The 24,046-nt window shown below is 38.2% G+C and overlaps 1 protein-coding gene across 1 annotated transcript in view; it reads right to left on the reverse strand.

The window, feature by feature from the left end:
- LOC124615848 (chitin synthase chs-2-like) overlaps nt 1-24,046 on the reverse strand; it is a 231,621-nt gene that overhangs the window by 123,354 nt on the left and 84,221 nt on the right. Inside the window, exons 8-9 of the mRNA XM_047144001.1 lie at nt 14,442-14,630; nt 14,109-14,343 (exon numbers count right to left, since the gene is read on the reverse strand). Coding sequence (XP_046999957.1) covers nt 14,109-14,343; nt 14,442-14,630 — 424 coding nt within the window. The remainder of the gene's footprint in view (nt 1-14,108; nt 14,344-14,441; nt 14,631-24,046) is intronic.

Consider the following 24,046-nt stretch of genomic DNA (forward strand, 5'->3'; position numbering starts at 1 on the left):
CTTGATTTATGTATAACATCTTTGTAATTAATTTTGGTACTGAATAGTTCTGATCCAGTGAATAAAGCATTCGTAAATGAAAATGTGTTAGTCAAACTTAATATTTTTTAAAACTGATTACTTATGATATTTAATGAAGGCAGTGAGTAATAAATTAACTCTTTGACTGCTCTGGACAAGTTAATTCACTCTGTTCCACTGCTCCGCTGGTGCTACTGTCATGTTTAGGCACAACCTTTCGGTTTAGCTACAGAGCTATTGACACGTTTAAGCATCCAAAGCAGTTCTTCATCGCTTTGGATGTGTTAATGCATTCTGAGTCACAGGCACCTGTGTGCTACAAATGTGTATACAATTTCTGCACCATTCCTCTAGTAGTCGCTCAGAGGTCCAGTTCAATGTTTGAGTGTGCATCTACATTTGCTGCTGTGGTCCCTCGTTGGAGAATTCAATTTTGCTTTGGATATTGTCATCAGGTTTAACTTTGTGTTCTTCTTTTCTACTGTCATGTTGCCATGGTTGCACAGACTGAGAGATCATGCAGGTACATACTAGGACTGACAATGAGTGTGAATTTAACAGAATTGTGAAGTAAAAGTCCTCAGCCCTTTACATCAGCTGCTACAGCACGCCAGTTCGATGGCTGTGCAAGAGGAGTAGTCAGTAGCTATTCAGAATCCAAAGGCTCAGAAAGTGATAGTTAAACACTTTAGAAACAAGCACATCTTAATGACACTTTTGATTACAAACAAACCAATTTCCAGACATTAAAGCACATGTTTGATGACTGGGCTTCAGGACGCAAAAATCAGTTGGTTAAAGTGTCAAGCATACTGTCATTTTTTCTTATACTTCAGTCAGAAGACCTGTGGCAGTTCATAGCTGACACTACGAATCAATTTTATGTCTACACCAGGGCAAATCCATGCATTTTTGACAGTAAAAATGGGAAGACAATGGATTTCAGAATTTTTTTCCAAAGACCCAAAAATGAGAGATTTTCATGGGTCTGGAACAAGCCAGAGAGTACACCATAAAAAACATAAAAAAAATTCAATATAATACTCACTACCTGGATCATTCGTGAGGAGATTGCCATAGTAGGTGAATACATTACAGTAAACTGGAACAGCTAATATTTACAGAATTAATACACTGCCAGAATGAAAAATAGTTATGCACTTTTAATAACTTTTTTATACATAAAATACCTAATCTTGACTATTGTTACCAAGTTCTGTCAAAACTGAAATCTAACAGACATTTTTACTTAAGCTGGTCTAACAGTCCCTGTTAAGATATTCACCTACAGAGCAAAAGGAGTTGTCTATTAAAATAGTATTTCCGTGTCGTTTTAAACTGCTTTACCTGAAACCACAAGTTTTTAATGGTTGCTGGCAATTTATTGAAAATGTGTGTTCCCGAATGTTTGACCCCTTTTCGGACCAAGATAAGGTTTTTAAGTCTTTTTTTAGATTGTTCTTATTTCTAGCATTGATACTATGTATTGAGTTATTGGTCAAAATAGAGATATATTACTTGCAACAAATTTCACTAAGGAATACATACATTGAGAAACAGTGGTTAGTATACAGAGTTCCTTGAACCAGTTTCTACACAATGTTCTTTAATGTACACCACAAATGAATCTCATTGCCCACTTTTGCATGATAAAAGCTCAGCTTTTGCTCAGTTTGATCTGCAAGTCTTCATATGTTACACACAATCTGCAAATAAATCTCTTACAGGTGCTGAACTTAACATAGTGGGTCTTTTCAAAGTTTAATGAGAATGAATTAGTTTTAAACCATTTACTGATATCAGTGAAAATTTGATTAGCAGCCATTTCTAAATCTATACTTGACTTGCTACTTATTGCAATGTTTGTATCATCTGCAAACAAAACAAACTTAGCATCTGGCAATGTAATAGCGAGAGGTCATTAATGCACACAACAAAAAGCAACTGACCCAAGATGGAACCTTAAGGAACACCACATGTAATTAATTTCCAGTCACATGAAGACAGACTGCTTACTGGACAGGTGTTTCACAACACCCTGTGTTTCCTGTTACTTACATAAGACACGAACCATTTCGTAGCGCTGCCGGTGACACCATAATATTCTGATTTACTTAAAAGAATGCAGCGGTTCATACAGTCAAAGGCTTTTGAGAGGTCACAGAAAGTGCCAGTAGCCTCTAATTTATAATCTAATGAATTAAGAAAATTCTCACTGTGCATGTAGATAGCTCTCTCTATATCAGAACCCTTGAGGAATGCCAACTGTGACTTGGACAATATATTATTTGCAGACAGAGGAGATGCTTTAATACAAACTTTTCAAATATTTTTTTTAAAAGCTGCCAAAAATGAAATTGGTCAGTAGTTTGATGGTATCTCTTTACCCCTTCTTGTAAAGAGGGTTAACTACAGCATATTTTAGCCAGTCTGGAAATATTCCACTGATAAGAAATTGATTACACAAATAACTTCAGATAGAACTCAACTCACTTGAGCACTCTTTGATTAACTTCATTGATATGTTATCATAACCAACAGAATACTTAGATTTTAAGGATTTTTTGATAGATGCTACTTCTTTGGGAGACTTGAGTGTCATTTTCGTTCTACTGAAGTTATTTGTAAATTCTGATCGCAGCAGTCCTAGATCTACGGAGCAGGGGTTTCAAACTGGGATATCTGCTTGAGGGGGCAATTTCAGGGGGCACCAAATTCATATTCTTGAAGCAAAAACCTGATTTCACAAAGTGGCTAGCATCCAGTGTAAGTTTGTCTATCAATTATTCATATGATTTTTAAAGCATCCCTGTTTGTTTTTGAACATATTCTAAGTTTATTTCTGAATGAATCATAAGTTGATTTCTGAATGCATGCATAGCGTACATGATGTCTCTGCTAGGAGAATCCCTGTCACACCTAGAAATAAAAAGCTTTCCTGCAGACAAAAGAGGACGAGGCTATAGAAGCTGAGCCAAATAAACCCAAACGGGTGAATGGCAATTGTTGATCATTTATGTGTTTGACTGGGTGTGCAAATGATCAACATTGTTATAATTATCAGCAAAATCCATAGATTCAGACTACCAGAGCAGAAATAAATGGTTAACATGAATAACAGGTAAGAAAGATTACATATTATGTTCTCGGTGTATCCAAGAAAATAAAATTTTGACAGAAAATTTTTGCCAGATCACTACACTACTAAGAGCCAGTTGTACAGTCCCCAGTTAGCAGCCACTTAAATTCTATTCTTGAAACAGTGTGGAAAACACATTGTACAAACATGTAATAATGCCTAACCGGACATTAAATGTGGGATAACTGAAATACTTATTCTGGCAGGCTTAATGACCTTAACCAGAGAAAAAGTTTCGACAGTGGCAGGAATAGTGATGACACAGTTGTTTGTTAGAATGAGGAAGGAGAAGAAATGATGTCTTCACACAAATGATATGGAAGAATATGATGATTCCAATTTTATACAAAAATTTTGTACTATTGCTTTTCGATCTCAAGCTTGAGGAACTGGATATCATATGAATGAAATTGAAACTATTTCCTAACATAAAACTTTTTGCTTGTAGTAGGCTTGATATGCATTTGACAATGGTACTTCATGAATTACTTTCTGTTGTGTTATTTATGTAAATGAGGTACGTAAAAATGACCATTTGCCTCAAAACAGTCTCGCTTATTTGCCATGTGTTACAATTGTTGCAATATTAGAAAGGCATATTTCATTTTACCTAGCAGACAGTGACAAAATAGATGTAATCAAATCAAGAAATCACACCAATCTTGGGTACTATATGTGTTAACAACTTTTTCAGTGGGCTATTAGACAATGACATTTTGATTTTTCATGTAGCAATACATTTGATGAAGTTTGATGAGGTAATAGATTCTTTCACACAAAGGAAAAGCATGCCATTTAAAGCTGTAGCAAATCAGAGAGAAAAATATGATGCAACCTAAGGATTAAAGAAATGGATACTGTCTTGCTTGTCTCTTGTCTTTACTGGTTTTACGTTTTCCTATATCGAATTTTATGTCACACAGAAGAGAAAGTTATTAGCTAAAAGGCAATAAAGAGTACAAATTTTCTGAAGGGTCCTTATTCTCCTAGTCACAAATAATCCCACCCAGTATTAATTGTGAGGGTGTCTTTTTATTTAAAAAAAAAAAAAATGCTGTTAGGGTGTCAAACCAACAAATTGGGATCAGGAAAGGTACCACAGGACATTTTAATTTCCACTATCCTAAATATAGGTTTGATGGCTTCCGTTACAAAGTATACACATTTGAATTCCACAGAGCAAAATACAGTTAAGTGCGGTAGATGAACGCTTTGTGAAGACATGTGACACTGCACTTTTGCAAACTTAAGACCAAATAAAAAGTCTTACATTTCCTCGAACATACATGTTTTATACATCAAACTTAAGACCAAATAAAAAGTCTTACATTTCCTCGAACATACATGTTTTATACATCAAACTCTTCAGAAAGATGTGTGCTACAAAATGCCATTTTTTTTTTTTTTTTTTTTTTTTTTTGGAAACTGGATTCTTTTAAACTTTTGACATCCTGCCTCAAATGCACAAGGGTGGGGGGGAGAGGGGAGGGGGGGGGGGGGAATCTTAGATCCGGGACTGGGTCTCAAATACTCCATCGCACTGTTTACTGAACCTGATAACCACAAGCTGTTGGTAACAGAAACAAAGTACTTGTTTAAGAGGTTTGCAACACTACACATACTTGTTGTATGTGGCAATTGGTACTCCAGCTCATACCTGCTTCTATGGCTTCACAACCACATGACAACTGCATGTGGTACTTTTCATAAGAATAGACATGATAAGTCAAAACTTCAGAGAAAATTGAGATGAGCAGAAACTGAGTTTAAGTCAACTGACAAGATGCTTGCTATCAAGTGGTGCGCTAGTGGAGAAATGTGGATGTTGACCACATGTAACACAACTCAATTGGTTGAACCAGAGAAGACTGACAGAAATATTGTTGAAAAGTGAAAAAAAAACATTGTATTGTGGAATTACAATTCAAGTAAGGGTGTAGTTAACAATTACGTCACTCAGTAAGACCAGTGTGTGAAAATTTTTTCTCACACTCCGGAATTATCCTTAAATGATAATTCTCTTCACAATTCAGTTACAAGGCAAATATGGCATTTGCAGAGTTTCATGTCTGTCGTTAGGGAAATTGTAGAAAAACATGCAACAGCACAGAAAAAAGTTGGCGAGGAAGGTGCTCCAGCAATGAGAATCCTCTATGATTTACAGGGAGGCATTTTCTGAATGTTATAGTGAGTGAACATTCACAGAAAGTTGTCAATATCAATTAAATTCGCCAGCAGCCATGTAACTGAGGTGTTATTTTATTTTATCTTGGCATTCAACTGTGTCATCTTCAGGCCCCTGCATAATAAAAGAGTACACATTTAGTGTATATCAGGGTGTGCAAAGCAATCTTGCAGAAAGTGACAAGTGATCATAAAAGCAATTAAAGCTACAAAATGAAAGTAGTGGCATTAAACTAAATCTCTGTGTACATCCATCGCAATAGAATAAAATGTGTACATTTTTGTTAGTCATAAAACAATTTAACACCATGGAATTACAAGAGAACATGCAAAAATGGGCAATCAGGAGCTCTGCTGAACAAAGCAGAATCTCAATGTAGACAAGTGCAATGTGCTGCGAATACATAGAAAGAAAGATCCCTTATCATTTAGCTACAATATAGCAGGTCAGCAACTGGAAGCAGTTAATTCCATAAATTATCTGGGAGTACACATTAGGAGTGATTTAAAATGGAATGATCATATAAAGTTGATCGTCAGTAAAGCAGATGCCAGACTGAGATTCATTGGAAGAATCCTAAGGAAATGCAATCTGAAAACAAAGGAAGTAGGTTACAGTATGCTTGTTCCCCCACTGCTTGAATACTGCTCAGCAGTGCGGGATCCATACCAGATAGGGTTGATAGAAGAGATAGAGAAGATCCAACGGAGAGCAGCGCGCTTTGTTACACGATCATTTAGTAATTGCAAAAGCGTTATGGAGATGGTAGATAAACTCCAGTGGAAGACTCTGCAGGAGAGACGCTCAGTAGCTCGGTACGGGCTTTTGTTGAACTTTCGAGAATATACCTTCACCGAGGGGTCAAGCAGTATATTGCTCCCTCCTACGCATATCTCACGAAGAGACCATGAGGATAAAATCAGAGAGATCAGAGCCCACACAGAGGCATACTGACAATCTTTCTTTCCACGAACAATACAAGATTGGAATAGAAGGAAGAACAGATAGAGGTACTCAAGGTACCCTCCGCCAAACACCGTCAGGTGGCTTGTGGAGTATGGATGTAGATGTAGATGTAGAAAGCTTTTTCTTTGGTTATATAAGTAACAACAGAGATATTCACAGAAAAGTATGCTAATACACAGAAACGTGGTTTGCTGGAAAAGAAAGTGTGCCAAGACTCCAGATACATATGCAAAAGTTGTAACATACCATAATGTGTTGTCCTGTTTCAAGACTCATTATAGAAATAAGTATTATAACCTTCAAGTACTACACCTGAGAGTCAAAACAAATTGTCATTTCTGAATAATTTTTTACAAAAGGAAATGCAAAAAATATATAAAAAAGAAGACAGTATAAAAATCTCTTCCTAAGTTCCTGGTCCAAAGCCCAGATAGTCACCGTCTTTCAGCCACCTATCTCCATCCCTGTTCCCACTCCAGCACTACATGGCCCTCTATTCCACCAATGCATCCACACCCTTTTTATTTCTTTCCTTTTCTGTTGCCTCCATTCACCTCCGTCTTCTTTCCATCTGCATCTAGCTGCCCTACCCTCTCCCACCATGTCCCTGTATGCCTCCACAAGAAGCACTTCAATGTTCCCCACCTACAACCTGCTGTCTCTCCCCCTTCTCATCCCCACCTCCTCCTTACCCCAACATCCAGATTGCTTCTCCCATCATGCATCGTTGTTTGCAACCAGAGACAGTGGTTATGTGCAGAAAGTGACAAGTTGTGAATGTATGAGTGTGTTGTCTGTTCCAGAAGGCCTTTTGGCCAATTTAGCAGTCATTTTGTTGTGCCTGTCTGTGACTCAACTTCTCCACTATATGATGAGCAGCAATCTATCCTTTTCAATGTACTGTCATTATTCCATCCTGGATTTACCACTGTTTGATTTTTGCCTAATGGCTTTTCTTCCAACCCGTACCCCAGTGCAATATTCCTTTGTTATTATTTTCTATCACATTACTCTACTCACTGTCCGTCCTTTTCTTTCCTTCTTTCCTGTATTTTATACATTGCCTTCCAAACCACACCACATACTTTGAATTACAAACCACACTGTATCAATCATCTTGTTCATGCACAGCCCAGGTCTCTGTGACCACACTGATTGTTGGTGCTGCATCTCATATTCCACATCACCCTACCAATATAATTAATCCTAGGCCTTCACATGGATCACTCTTCCTTGTCATTCTCATGTATTTTTGCATTTTATTTTCTATTCTTTCCTTTGATACACAAACTTGTACCTCATGCTACCAATCCCCTCCCCACCACCCATTCTTTCTCATGGCTTATTCCAATACACACACACAAACCTCACCTTATCTACTCACATCCGGTGTGGCCTTTCTTCATACACTTCCGCCCACTGACCTGGAACCCACATTACACTGAGATGACAAAATCATGGGATATCTCCTGATATCATGTCAGACCTACTGTGCAGAATAGTGCAACAATTTGACATGGCATGAACTCAGCAAGTTGTTGGAAGTACCGTGCAGAAATATTGAGCCATGCTGCCTCTATAGCTGTCCAAAATTGTGAAAGTGTTGCTGGTGCAGGAGTTTGTGGACGAACTGACCTCTCGATTAAGTCCCATAAATGTTTGATAGGATTCATGTCAGGTTATCTGGATGGCCACATTCACTCGAGTTGTCCAGAACATTCTTCAAACCAGATGCGAATAATTGTGGTCTGGTGACACGGCACATCGTCATCCAAAAAAATTCCATCATTGTTTGGGAACATGAAATCCAAGAATGGCTGCAAATGGTTTCCAATGCCTAAAATTTGTTATTCTCGGCACACTCTTGACGCTATGCACCTCAGAATACTGAATTCCCTAACAATTTCCAAAATGGAATGCACCACACTTGTAGCTCCAACTACCATTCCACATTCAAAGTCGCTAAATTCATTTTGTGTGGACATGATCACGTTGGCAATCTATTCATATGAATAATCTGAGTACAAATTACAGTTTCATCAGTGCACTGTCCTTTGATACCTCATGTATGAGATACTACCACCATATGTATATATTCATATCGCTATTGCATGACTTTTGTCACCTCCGTGTAAGGTATCTATATATTACCAAAGTAGAGTTTTATCTAACACAAATATCAGATTGCAATGTGTATACGTGAACAAGGAAAAAAAATTCCTGGATTTCCCAGTTAAAAATACACTTTCTTCCAGCTGACAGCATATTTTCCCTTATCAATCCTTTGAATGGTTATGGTTTTATACACTGGCATACAATTTCCCGGCTCTTTAGAAAACAAAACTCAGGGGAAAAGACATTTATTTATTTGTTTTATTATCCATCTTTAGGCATAAAAAATGCAATTGATGTCATCATATGTGTACATATACAGTTTACACAACTAAAAGAAATGGTGTAATGTATTGTAGATCATTTTTGTCTAATAAGATACAAAAATTTGTCCTTGATGCTGCACAAGGTATTTGCATTATATTTACATGTATAAGTTTAATCTAAGTGAAACTATATTAGTACCAGTACTTTAGATCTTCTATAGTGCACATTATAAATTCTTCTATTGTATAAAAAGCTTTCTCTCTAAGCCATTTCTTTGTGACACTTTTAAACTCATTCAGTGACACGTTATGTGCCTCTATTGGCAACATGTTAAATAGTTTTACTCCCATGTACCTGTAACTATCTTGAGTTTTCTTTAGTCTAGCAACTGGGATGTCAAAAAATGGTTCAAATGGCTCTGAGCACTATGGGACTCAACTGCTGTGGTCATAAGTCCCCTAGAACGTAGAACTACTTAAACCTAACTAACCTAAGGACAGCACACAACACCCAGCCATCACGAGGCAGAGAAAATCCCTGACCCCGCCGGGAATCGAACCCGGGAACCCAGGCGTGGGAAGCGAGAACGCTACCGCACGACCACGAGATGCGGGCTGGGATGTCAATTTGCTGTTTTATACATGTGTCATGGTGATGGATAGATTGTCGTAGTTTGTGACTGTGTTGGTTTTCTTTTGTGTGTATCAGACAACTTAGTATAAAGAGGGCTGCAACTGTTAGTATTTTTAGATTTTTGAAATGTGGTCTACAAGCCTCATTATTTCTGACTCCATGGATGCATCTGACTGTCTTCTTGTTTTGCTACGGGTGAGTTTCCCCACAACAAAGTGGCATATGTTAAATGGGTGTGAAAAAAAGCATAGTATGCATTGAGTAATAACTTACCACTAACACATGACCTTAGTTTACCTAACAAATATGTCACACGTGCTAACTTAGTACATTTTTGGAAATATATTTCATGTGCAGCAACATGTACGCGGCGTATTTTTGTATTACAAAAGCATACATTGGAATTCCACCAAACACCACTTGTTACTTTCCGAATCATTGAAATAGAGATTTCGATGGGCTTTTGTAAACCGTTCATAGCTCATGTTACGTGATATCACCAGCCGATGACAGCGGATATTCAGAGAGTAGGACACGTGATGTAGTCAGCCAACAGCAACATCACTGTTAAGTAGCAAGAACACACAAACAGGGAAAGTTAATAGTTTAAATTAATATACATAGTAACTTCCTGGCAGATTAAAACTGTGTGCTGGACTGAGACTCGAACTCAGGACCTTTGCCAAGTGCTCTACCAATATGGTTCACAAAATTCCAATGCTCTTGCAGTATCATAGTTGGTAGAGCACTTGCCCGCGAAAGGCAAAGGTCCCGAGTTCGAGTCTCGGTCTGGCACACAGTTTTAATCTGCCAGGAAGTATCAGTGCACACTCCACTGCAGAGTGAAAATCTCATTCTGGAAACACCCCCCAAGCTGTGGCTAAGCCATGTTTCCCCAGTATCCTTTCTTTCAGGAGTGCTAGTTCTGCAGGGTTCGCAGGAGAGCTTCTGTAAAGTTTGGAAGGTAGGAGACGAGATACTGGCAGAAGTAAAGCTGTGAGGACGAGGTGTGAGTCGTGCTTGGGTAGCTCTGTTGGTAAGCACTTGCCCGCGAATGGCAAAGGTCCCGAGTTCGAGTGTCGGTCGGGCACACAGTTTTAATCTGCCAGGAAGTTTCATATCAGCGCACACTCCGCTGCAGAGTGAAAATCTCATTTTCACATACAATATTGGTCTCAAGCTGCAAGAGAAGCTAAGCTTTCACATATACTGTTGATCTTCTTTGTGCGTGTTACACTTTAAGATATATCACACAAATATGCCAGTAAAATTTTTAATAATGACATAAATGTCTGATCTTCAGGGTTCTAAATTCTTCTAAATGTCTCATCAACAAAGAGTTGATTTTTAAATGAGAGTCAAATACTCTGTGATTTAATAAATTCATGGTACATTTTTGCACATAGTTCAACCTTACATAAAAGGATATTTACTTTGAAAGTAACGCTTTTCAAACCACTATTCGCAATATTTTCCCTCGACCTGTTAGAAATAGGCTCGTTTCAGCAGTTGCCAGAGAGCGCAGATGACAGGTGACACCGCACTTGGGCAGCTATCATGACGCAGGAAGCCCATATAAACGTACATGTAAAACATTGAAAGATCATACATTATGTCATAAAAGAAACAAGACATCAGAGGATACTGCAAGAGCATCGGAATGTCGTGAACCATATTAAAATGTGCACATTTAAAGTGCATACTTAAAGGGCACATTCATATGTTCAGATTCCAATGACGTAGACCTCAACCTGATATTAAGCTTTTCAGTGCGGTTTTCGGGATGTAAATTTTCTTGGAGCACCAGTACTGTATTATATCATGTTTGGTTCTTTATTATGGCATAATGCTATACATGCTAGAAAATGAAAACGCGCACTTGAAATACAGCGAACAGATGAAACTAGCCAGTACTGTGGAATTAAACATTTCGTTTCAAATACATTGTCTGCCTCTGCGGAAAACATTAACAAAAGTCAAATTTCTTTAGCAAACAGTCAAAAATAACTTCATTGTTCCGCAAGGTGATTAATGCTTGACTGTCAGAAGGTAGAAATAAAATAAAATCTGAAACTAATGACATATTTCAGTCTTCCGTAATTATGTGAATGTGTTTTAATTCATTTGATAGCTCCTGGCCACAGATATCCATTTTGTTTTCATTTGACGTGAGAGTAAACGAAGGGGAAACAGCAAAATCACTAAATGTAAACACGGATCATGTAGAGACTACCCACTATAACTCTGCGCATCAGCCCCAGATCTACGACATTTGCGAACCGGGTCAATACAAAAAAAAATCGAATTTTCAAAATATGTTCATCTTGTAGCGCACATCTTTCTGAAAAGTCTGGAACATAAAACATATGTATTCGAGGAAATGTAAGACATATTATTTGGTCTTAAGTATGCCAAAGTGCAGTGCCATGCCTCTTCATAAAGCATTTTTCTACCTCATGTCCAAACTATATTCAGGAGAGTGGAAATTGAAATGTCCTGTGGTGCGTCTCCTGCTCCCAGTCGGCCGGTTTGACAGCCTGCCCCTCTTTAAAAAAATCTCGCAATTAATAGCGGATGGGATTATTTGTAATCGAGAGAACAAGAACTCTTCAGAAAATCTGAACTCTTTATTGCCTATTAGTTAATAACTTGCTGTTTTGTGTGACATAAAATTAAATATAGGATATATAAAACCAATACTGACAAGAGGTACGCAGGAATTTCACATTTCTTCAAACCTTAGCTTCTAGCATTTTTTCTCTCTAATCTTGCTACAGCTTTACATGGAGTGCTTTCCTTTCTGCGAAAGAATCTATTACCTCATGAAAGTTCATCAAACATTTTGCTACATGAAGAATCGAAATGTCGTTATCTAATACTGAAAAAGATGTTAATACAAATAATACCCAAGACGGGTGTAGTTTCTCGATCTGATTGCATCTATTTTGTCACTGTCTGCTAGATAAAACAAAATAGGCCTTTCTAATATGGCAGCAATTTTGTAACACACCAAATAAACGAGACTGTTTTGGCACAAATGGCCATTTTTATAACAGCAAAAAGCTTTATGTCAGGAAATGGTTTCACATTTCATTCATACGCACCAGATTCTCAAGCATGAGATTGAAAAGTAGTATTACGAAATTTTTATATAAATTTGGAATCGTCTTATTCTTCCATAATTTGTGTGATGTCCCCGTTTCTTCTCCTTCCACTTTCTAACAAACAATCTTGTCATCACCAATTTTAGCTATTGCTTCCACTGTCAAAATCTGTTCGCCGATAAACTTCACTAACCCTGTCAGAATCACAGGTTTAGTTATCCCGCGATTATTCCCGCGATTATTTTCCGGTTAGGCGTTGTTACATGTTCGAATAACATGTTTTCCCCGTTACTTCCAGAATAGAACTTTTGTCTGCGGAAAGTTTATTTCTAGATGTGATGAGGATTCTCCTGATAGTGACTTCACATACACTACGCATGCATTCAAAAGTCAACTTCTGATTCATTCAGAAATCAACTTAAAATGTGTTCAAAAATGCTCAAAAACCAACAGGGAAGCGTTTCAAAATCATATGAATAATCGATAGACAAACGTGCGCTGGATGCTAGGTGCTTTGTGAAACAAGTTTTTTTCCTCAAGAATATGAATTTGGCACCCCCTTTTCCCGGTAGCATCTAGCTGCTTGTTGCGACTGCTTGCACAGCCAACAGCCACATTCCTGTTGCCAGAAGAGGGAGAATCTATGTAAACAGTTGCGACTTCATGTTCATTGGAGGCAATTTGTTGTTATGAAGCACTGCATAGTCTTCCTAAAGCCTTCGACACATTTTCAATTGACAGGCACTTGCATGAGCACTGTGTATCGTTGTTGTATATGGCGCATTTCCTTTTCAATTTAAGTTATTTTCGTTTTTTTTTTTCTCTTGTTTATGCGTTGTTGTTGAATTATTATTCTGCAATAGCGGGATACAATAACATCCTTTGTTAGAGTATCGGTTCGTACCAGTCAAAATTACAAAAATTTAACTGAAAAGTAAAACAATGAAAAATGCCCGGAATTCTAAAAATATCCCTGGTTTTTCCCGGTTTTCTCCCTAATTGAAAGGTTACTTTGTGTAAAATAAAAGTAAGGTAACAATATCTTAAGAGCCTGTAAATTTCTTCACTTAACATAGTAATAAAACATGCAGTTGTGTCAGTTTTTGTTTTGGCATTAACAATGTCCAGTTGCACCCAGTACTAATGTGAATTTCATAGCAGCAAGTAGTTGGGAGACCCTCGTAGTGTCTTTCTCTATCAGAATGTTGAAAATATAGGACATTTTCTATTTTCCTACTGGTCTTGGAAATTGTATTGTGAATTATGTGAAAAAAACAAGCTTGTAGAAATGGAATTTGGAAATGAAATCTTATAATTATTTACATTAACCCAGCCTAATCATGTATTAGGAACCAAGCACGAAAGCTGTGGAATTCAAATTACTATACACTGCTCAAGTAAAACAATGACCAGACCACAGTAAGAATACAAATAAGTTGTAGTTTATTGTTGCACTTACTCTCATTCATTCTGTACTAAAGTGCACAAGAATCTGTTTCCATTTGGATGCATTGGACAAAGGAGTTTTCGTTTTATTGTTAATAGAGAGTAGGGAATTTACAATAAATAGATTTAAATTAGTTTTGCACTTTTGTCTTCTCCTTAACACTAATAAATTAAACATGTTGTTGGCCATGCCATTTAACTGAATCACTGATAACAATTCACAGGCCTTACTTACTTTCAAATTCATAGTAGTCAGGATCGTCAATACCAAAGTATTTTCTTGCCAGTCTCCGAGCTGATTGATCTATATCCATACGAAAAACAGATTTCAACATCTCAAGCATTTCATCTCTTGTTTCATGCCACATGGTAGCACAAGCATAAATTCGAGTAACCTCATCAGAAGGCCCAAGCACCTCTTTCTCTGTGATATGTGCATCATCAAGTTCATCATCAGCAAAGATATCGGGCTGCAATTTTTTAGATGCTTTTAGCACAAAGTACAGAATGTTATGAAAATAAAATGCAAACAGTCTTCTTTTAGCTATGCATATAAATTCAGCTTTACCTCAATCACTTGCATATTTGTATCATCTCGCCTTCTGTTTAATGCCAAAGATTGATCAATGAGCAGTGAGTTATACATAGGAGTCACAAATAACCTGTCTGTTGGTGAAAGACGTTTGCATTGGGGTGACCACAGGTGAATCGTAATCCAAGTTTGAGAAAACAGCCACAATAACCAAATCCATGCATGCTGGAAGAAAAAGAAGAAGAAAAAAACTATATCTACATGATCTTCTGAATATGCAATTTACTGTATTCTTTACATAGACATGAAAGAGGTATGCACAATTAAATCAAAAAATACACATTTAACTTTCTGTAAATCAAACCATAACAGTATTCAGAGAATTTAATACTTGAATGATCCTTATTAGAGAGAAATAACTATTGTAATCTCAATCTGCAGGAGCCTCCATGTCCAAATAACTAATTTTTATTCTAGTATTCCCCCCCTATGAACCATGGACCTTGCCGTTGGTGGGGAGGCTTGCATGCCTCAACGATACAGATAGCCGTACCATAGGTGCAACCACAATGGAGGGGTATCTGTTGAGAGGCCAGACAAACGTGTGGCTCCTGAAGAGGGGCAGCAGCCTTTTCAGTAGTTGCAGGGGCAACAGTCTGGATGATTGACTGATCTGGCCTTGTAACGCTAACCAAAACGGCCTTGCTGTTGTTGTACTGCGAACGGCTGAAAGCAGGGGAAACTACAGCCGTAATTTTTCCCAAGGGCATGCAGCTTTACTGTATGATTAAATGATAATGGCATCCTCTTGGGTAAAATATTCCGGAGGTAAAATAGTCCCCCATTCGGATCTCCGGGCAGGGACTACTCAAGAGGACATCGTTATCAGGAGAAAGAAAACTGGTGTTCTACAGATCGGAGCGTGGAATGTCAGATCCCTTAATTGGGCAGATAGGTTAGAAAATTTAAAAAGGGAAATGAATAGGTTAAAGTTAGATATAGTCAGAATTAGTGAAGTTCGGTGGCAGGAGGAACAAGACTTTTGGTCAGGTGAATACAGGGTTATAAATACAAAATCAAATAGGGGTAATGCAGGAGTAGGTTTAATAATGAATAAAAAAAAATAGGAGTGTGGGTAAGCTACTACCAACAGCATAGTGAACGCTTTCTGAAGAAGAGAAATTTGTTAACATCGAGTATTGATTTAAGTGTCAGGAAGTCATTTTTGAAAGTATTTGTATGGAGTGTAGCGATGTATGGAAGTGAAACATGGACGATAAATAGTTTAGACAAGAATAGAATAGAAGCTTTCGAAATGTGGTGCTACAGAAGAATGCTGAAGATTAGATGGGTAGATCATGTAACTAATGAGGAGGTACTGAATAGGGTTGGGGAGAAGAGGAGTTTGTGGCACAACTTGACTAGAAGAAGGAATCAGTTGGTAGGACATGTTCTGAGGCATCAAGGGATCACCAATTTAGTACTGGAGGGCAGCGTGGAGGGTAAAAATTGTAGAGGGAGACCAAGAGATGAATACATTAAGCAGATTCAGAAGGATGTAGGCTGCAGTAAGTACTGGGAGATGAAGAAGCTTACACAGGATAGAGTAGCATGGAGAGCTGCATCAAACCAGTCTCAGGACTGAAGACCACAACAACAACATTTTAGTATTTGCATATTTATCACAGTAATCACGATAATTTTTTCAAGTCTAACTGTGACATTTATGGTTATAATACAGCACATGAATGCAATTTTCATACAGGGTCTATGACACTGAAACAGTATGTGAAGGATATATTCTCTGAACTCAAAACTTTAACTACTACCTACAATATAAAATAGGACATAGAAATGTACATAGACGCTTCAAAATAAGTTTGGCGTTCTTCATTGACCGTGCATGTTATAAACTAATTCAAGCTTTTCGGATATTAACTAGGTCTTAATGTCAATTATACGAAAATAAATTACCAACCATTAATTTAAAAATAACTTCAATTACCCACTCAACTTAGGCTACAAAATATCCTGGTCTTTCATTATGCTATGCCTACTTCAAATCTCCTTCCACTTGGGTCATATCTACAGGCAAGTCTCAGATGCGTGACCTGTCATGCTCACCCACCACATCATATTTCAGTCCCAGGACACATATGTCATTGAAAGCAGGGCCATATGTGAAAACAAATCTGCACAATCTTTTATGTGAGTGTAACCACCAGTATATTTCCAGTGAGAATGAATGACCATCAACAAACTGGAGAAGAACAGAATTCACCAACCAGTGGCAAAACATTTCCCTAAACACAACACACTCAACTTCAGTGCCAGCTTTACAATTCGTGACATCTGGATCCCTCTTACTCATAGGAACAGTTTCCCTGAGTTATGCGTATGAGAACTGTCACTACAACCCATCCTTCTGTCCTGCAGTTGTCCTGACCACAGTCTACATGCTATTCCCAGACCCACATCTCTCTTCACACCACAATAGGACCCAAACTCATCCTCCATCCACAACCACAGTCTCCCCCTTCTCTGTTCTCTCTCTCCCTCCTATTTCCACTCCTCCATGTCATCACATGCTGTCTTCAACTCCTCCTGCCTCTGGCCAAAAGGAGCTCACCTCTGTTGGTCCCACATTCCTGCCCTACGCACCTGTTGCTCTTCCCTCCAGGATTCATATCCCAAACACCTACTGCCTCTCTCTCCCAGTTAACAGCACCCTTTTCCAACCCTCCCTTTCCCCACCTTCTTTTTCCTCTCACCCACTCCACCAGACACAAGCCTTCACCCCAATCAAACTGCATTGCTGGCACAATTTAGCACTCAGAAGTGTGTGTGTGACTTTATGTCTCAAAAAGAATTCCTACAAAAGCTAGCAAAGTTCTTGGTCTTGTTTACGTGCCTTTTAATGAATCAGTGCCCTTACAATTAAGTGAGTTGTTACCATTATTCATTAAATTAAATACATTCTACCAGAACTTTTTCATTACCACATTGCCACAATATGTGCTGCATGCTGTGTGGCATAGTGGTTAACATCGCTGGCTAGTGTGATATACTAAGGAATGTCCTTGCAAGAACTACTGCCAGAGACACTAAATTTTACCAGAACGAGGTGTGAGAAAGATCTTCCCTTCGTTTTTAAATGGGTGCTAATTCTTCTCCAGTCCTCATGTTGTATGATGAGAGTGCCAAGACAGAACTTCATATCAATGCTAGCAATTATGGGATAGATGCAGTTCTAGTGCAAATTGAGGAAGGTGCTATAAAGGTGATAGCTTATGCTTCCAGAGTATTCTCCAAGATAAACCACTCTACAACCTAGGAATGTGTCTTGCAGCTGTTTGGGCCATTAACAAGTTCCAGTCAGACTTAATTGGCAAACCATTCACTGTTGTGATGGACCACCATTCTCCATCCTGGTTGTATAGCCTGAAGAATCCGTCAGGTCAAATGGTGAGATGGGCACTGAACCTTCAGGATTACAATTTCAAAGTGGTATACAAAAGCAGATGCAAACACAAGGACGTCAACTGCATTTCAAGGAATGCAGAACACAGCAGAATGGACAAAATCTCAGTATTGCTGTATTATATGACACTGCTGTTGAACAGACAGAAGATCCGGAACTGCTGAAAACAATAACCGTGAACAAGAAGGAAAACTGAGTGAGGTGGTGCAGTGGTTACCACATTGGACTCACATTTGGGAGGATGACGGTTCAAACCCAGGTCAGGCCATCCTGATTCAGGTTTTCTGTAATTTCCCTAAATTGCTTCAGCGCACTTCATTACAGGATCATTTAGTAATCGTGAAAGCATTACGGAGATGATAGATAAACTCCAGTGGAAGACTCTGCAGGAGAGATGCTCAGTAGCTCGGTACGGGCTTTTGTTGAAGTTTCGAGAACATACCTTCACCGAGGAGTCTATCAGTATATTGCTCCCTCCTACATATATCTCTCGAAGAGACCATGAGGATAAAATTGGAGAGATTAGAGCCCACACAGAGGCATACCGACAATCTTTCTTTTCACGAACAATACGAGACTGGAATAGAAGGGTGAGCTGATAGAGGTACTCAAAGTACCCTCCGCCAAACACCGTCAGGTGGCTTGCGGAGTATGGATGTAGATGTAGAGATGTTTCCTTTGACAGGGCACAACCAACTTCCTTCCTCATCCTTCCCTAATCCGATGGGACCAATGATCTGTTTGGCCCCCTCTCCCAAATCAATCAACAAAGCAAGTAAAAAGAGATCAAAAGATAATTCCAATTAATAAACATAGTAGGGTACAAGAGAAACTATCATCTAATGGGATGGAAATGGTTGTTCAAAATCCTGGCTCATCTACAGCCAGTTTTCTTGAACTATTTCCATTCTGCATTCATACATTATTTCCATGATTCTTCAACATCTGGTGACTTCAGATTTGGTAGACTCTAGACAGAATCGGACACACATATTGATGGCCAGGTCTCTACATTTCTATTAGACACTAACAAGAGGGATAGATGTAAACAAAACTTTGGACTGGCATGATGAGTTTTAGTACCATAGCTCTGATTACTAAATCTAAGACTCAGCACATACAGATGTTATCAGTCCACTTTTTTTTTTAGTTGTACTAATATGAGTGTTGCGTATGCATGTGTAGAGCTAGGAGATGATGAATTTATTTTTGTGGTATAAAAATTGGATTATGGCATTGCACTGTAGTAATTACTGCTACAGATGTCAAATGTAGTCTTTTTAACTTCCTGGTTCCACTCGGTTTACATCAAATGTTTGTGATGAAGAACATACATATAGTGAACTCTGAAGTTGTGTTAAAACTTCAATCACTAAATCTTCTTGCATACTACTCACCTACTGCTGAATTAAAAGCTGTTACATAATACTTTTTTTACCTTCTGTAAACCCACTAGTAATCAGTTACCTTCTATTAATTCAAACATTTGTGTTCACTGGATGTCTCAAAATTTAATTATTATTTTTTATTAAAGGAATAAGAGTCTTCAGAACTCCATGCCCTACATTATAGAATGGTACTTGCATTAAGTACCTGCTTGGATGAAAAGAATCTTGTATTCTCTCATGAGCAAACATAAATACACATATTTATTTTGGAGATCATCTTTTAGGTCAATGCATTTTTTCCAGTGGTTTTCCAATGAGAAGATTCCATTCTTGAACTGCAATTCACAAAGTACTAGAAACTACTCATTTATGGTTGTCTTAACCTATTTATTGGGCTCAAAACATTTTACAGACAAAAATTTGGTTTGGGCATGGAGTATGTGCAAATGTCATGAATATGGTGACTTCCCAATCATCTATACTGTAAATGCCTGAGTTTTTAGATTTACAAAGCGTTCTGATTAAAGGTTATTCTTTTTCTTTTGTGCTCCAGTCCTCACTTCATATAAGCTTTTGGTTGACAGGATTTAAGTGGTATCTTCCAGTTACTGTTTTAATCTTTGCAAGGTAATCAATAACAATAATCCACATTACAGTAAAAAAATCCCTATGTAGATTGGAGGACATTGTTCAACAGTCATTGACAATTTGTTTTTAGCCCCAAAACCTACAGTGGTTTAAAGCAATATGCAATGGTCTATCTTAGTATGACAGTGACGTGAAACTACTGTATCACAGAATCATAAACAATGAGTTAGTCACAATGCTTACAGAACTTATGGGAAACATGTAGACAAGAAATTTATAAAGTAGGCAGTGTAGATGGAAAATTCAACCCTTCCTTAAACATATTCCTACAGTACTTCAAGTCCTGTTTTCTTTTTCAAGAAATAAAGGTAACATCAAAAAGAAGCAAGGATAATTGATGGACAACTCCTTGGATGAAAGTAACTTCTCTTAGAGAGAGAGAGCTGTACTTAATTCAGATGACAGGCTGTATTCAAGGTCACCAGTATTGCAAAACCCTCCAGTCTGTTACTACAAATGTGCAATTCATGCACTATGCTCAAAGTGGAATTCGCATACTACGTTAAAAAGAAAATTAGAAGAATAAGGTAAAAATGATTCTGAAGATTATCAAACAAGAAACAAACATAAATGGTCTTCCAATTGAAGTTGTGCCTCCAGGAAATGGCAAGGTGGCACTTTCAAATCACTGGCTGCCAAATACAATGATTACTTAGACATAATGGCAGAAAAGTTACACATACTCATAAACAACCAAATACAGATGCCCTCGATTTATGAAAACTATAGGCATTTTGCCTTAGGGAAAACTTATTTTTTAATTATCTATTTCAGCCTCAGGTCATTATTGGTTTTGGCTTATTACCAATTCATCATCAGATGATCTGTTTAAAAAGAAAGATAAAGGAGGGTACGGTAGTAATTTTAGTAATTAAAAAAATAAAGAAGGATAGTAAGATTCTGGGTAAGTAAATTACAAATAAACTGACTCCTATACAACAATGGATGGAATGTAACAATATTATGAAAGGGATAGTTGCTTCACACCATATGTGGAGATGCTGAGTTTCAGATAGGCACAACAAAAAGACTGTCAGAGAGTGAGCTTTTGGCCAATAAGGCCTTTGTCAGAGATAGACAAAACACACACACACACAAAACTCACATGCACATGAACGCAATCTCTGGCTGCTGAGGCCACACTGCCCTGCATCTCTGCTATATGGTGAGTGTGACCTCAGCAGCCAAACACACACACACACACACACACACACACACACACACACACATGACCGCAATCTCTGACTCCTGACTCCTGGGCCACATTGCCCTGCATCTCCGTTATATGGCGAGTGTGACCTCAGCAGTCATGTGTGTGTGAGTTGCATTTGCTTGAATATATGTATGTATGACACAGACATGTGTCTGACAAAGGCCTTGTTGGCTGAAACCTTGTTCTCTGACAGTCTTTTTGTTGTGCCTATCTCTAATCAGCATCTCCACTATATTGTGAGTAGCAAGTATCATTCTCATAACTCCTATACACATTCACATTAGAGACAGATCAGAAGCTTCTTGTTGTGATATTGAGCACAAAAGATTTGGATGATACTACACCAAAACTCATTCAAAAGAATTCACCAAATATGATACTTCTACAAAATTCATATCATTCCAAGAAAGGAGCTAGAAGCAGCAGACATCTTATCATGAAAACCATTGTAATGCACTGAAGAAACTGATGAACATTTGAAATGAGAAGTCATGGCTCATGTAAATTTGGTAACCACTAATATTTTCTGCAATGAACTAGAGACTTTAAGAGATTACTCAAGGCCAGCAATTAAATCCAAACACCAAGCATTTACAAGATTACAGAACTAAATGTGTGCTGGATAAAATAATTCAATTGGATAGATAAAAAAACCTACTCACCTAGTGGCAGCAGAACACCCACATAAAAGAGGGTTGTAATTAGGCATGCTTTCGGAGCCAGTGGCTCCTTCTTCAGGCAGAACAGTTGAAGGGGGAAGGAATGGGAGGTGAAGGAAAAGGACTGGAGAGGTCTAGGAAAAGGGGTAGATTTTCTGAAAAGCACTCAGAACTGTGGGTCAGGGGAGACTTAACACACAGGATGAGAAGGAAAGACTGATTGTTGGAGACTGCATCAGACAAGATCGGAAAGCCTGGGAGCTTATAGGTGGAAGACAGGGTAATATGCAGGTTTTCAAATCTTGTCTGAAGCAGTCCACAGCAATCAGTCATTCCTTCTCATCCTATGCAGTAAGTCTCCCCTGACCTGCAGTTCTGGGTGACTTTCCCTGCAATCTAACCCTTTTTCTAGACCTCTCCAGTCCTTTTCCTTCACTCTTCTTCCTTCCCCTTCAACCCTTCTGCCTGAGGAAGGAGCTACTGGCTCCAAAAGCTTGCCTAATTACAACCTTCTTTTATGTGGGTGTTCTGTAACTGCTTGGTGAGCAGATTCTTTTATCTAGGCATTCCCTACTTTCTAAATAGTCCTCGTAATTTACCGAGGGCTATTTAGAAAGTAGGGAACATTTTGGCATTAAAAAAAAAAAAAAACTAAGTATGAGAAATACATTTTATTACATACATCAGAAAGAGCGACTGACATACTACTTTTCCACATTGTCACCAAACACATTGAGGACAAGCTTGGAAAGACCTTTGTCATAAAATTCTGCAAAAGCCAGTGAGTCACACCTGCCTGGATTTCTACATCGTCATCAAAGTGCTGCATTGCAAGCCAGTTCTTCATCTTGAGAAACAAGTGGAAGTTGCTTGGTGCAAGATCGAGGCTGTAGGGCAGATGAGGGAAAATTTCCCATTTGAATGAATTAGGGAGTTCCATAGTGTGGTTTGCCATGTGAGGTCGGCCATTGCTGTGCAAAAACAAAATTTTTGATATCAGCTTTCCTCAGTGTTTGTTTTGAACCGCTCTTCTAAGGCTCTGCAAAGTTAGACAGTACCGGGCAGAGTTTATGGTTGCTCCACATTCAAGAACATCTATAAGAAGCACACCTTGTCTATCACAAAACACTGTCACTACCAACTTCCTTGTTGACAAGGTTTGCAAACATTTTCTTGGTTTTTGGGGGCACCTTGTGTGCTACGATTCAATCCAGTACTGAATCACCATCTTTGTGGTAGGCCTCCAGAAATGTCAACATTGCCCCCATTTGCTGTTCTTTACAGTGCCCTGTAAGCATTTTGGGCACCCATTAAGCACAAAATTTGTGGTAGCCTAGCTTTTGAGTGACAATTTCCAACAAAAAAAAAAAATCCATGAAACCTGTGGAAAAGAAAGCAAAAGCTCTGTTATTGTGAAGCGACGGTTTCCATGAGTCATTTCATCAACTTTAGCGACAAGGTTGTCAGTCACAATGCTCGGGCGTCCACTTTTATGTTCACCATGAACGTTGGTTCGGCCATTTTTAAACCGAATGCACTGTTTAAAGATGGAACATTCACTCATTACGCTGTTTCCGTACATTTCGCACAGTTCACGATAAATTTCTATAGGTTTTAGGTTTTTTGCCAACAAAAACCGTAACACAGACTACACCTCACAACTGGTGAGGTTTTCAATTGCAGCACACATTCCAAATTCGAATATATATATATATATATATATATATATATATATATATATATATATATATATATATATATATATATATATATATATATATATATATATATATATAAAAAAAACCAGACACACAGGCATGATTTACCTGAATGGTCATGTGTGAATAAGGAAATTCACAGAATTAATGCGAAACTTAAAAGTAGTTGTAGGCTATTCAGCAATGTGAAATTAATTGACTCAAGAACACTTGACAGAGAATGTTTTACGAAACATGGGCTTCACCTTAACAGAAATGGAAAGGCCAGGTTAGGAAACTTAATAAGGGAAGAAATTAAATGCAATTACAAAGTGACAGCCACTGAACTGGGATGGTATAAATCTCCAATAGCAGAAACACCTGCAAAACAGGAGCAGCACGCAAATGGACCATCCAAAAAACAGTAGCAACAGAGGAACCTACTACTGAACCAACAGCACGAAGAATGCTGTCAGCACCACCACCACATCCACTACCATTACCACCACCACCACCTCCGGCCACAGAAGCACCAGCAGCAACAACAGCAGCAGC

Source organism: Schistocerca americana, chromosome 5 (assembly GCF_021461395.2).
Source record: "Schistocerca americana isolate TAMUIC-IGC-003095 chromosome 5, iqSchAmer2.1, whole genome shotgun sequence".
Taxonomy (NCBI): domain Eukaryota; kingdom Metazoa; phylum Arthropoda; class Insecta; order Orthoptera; family Acrididae; genus Schistocerca; species Schistocerca americana.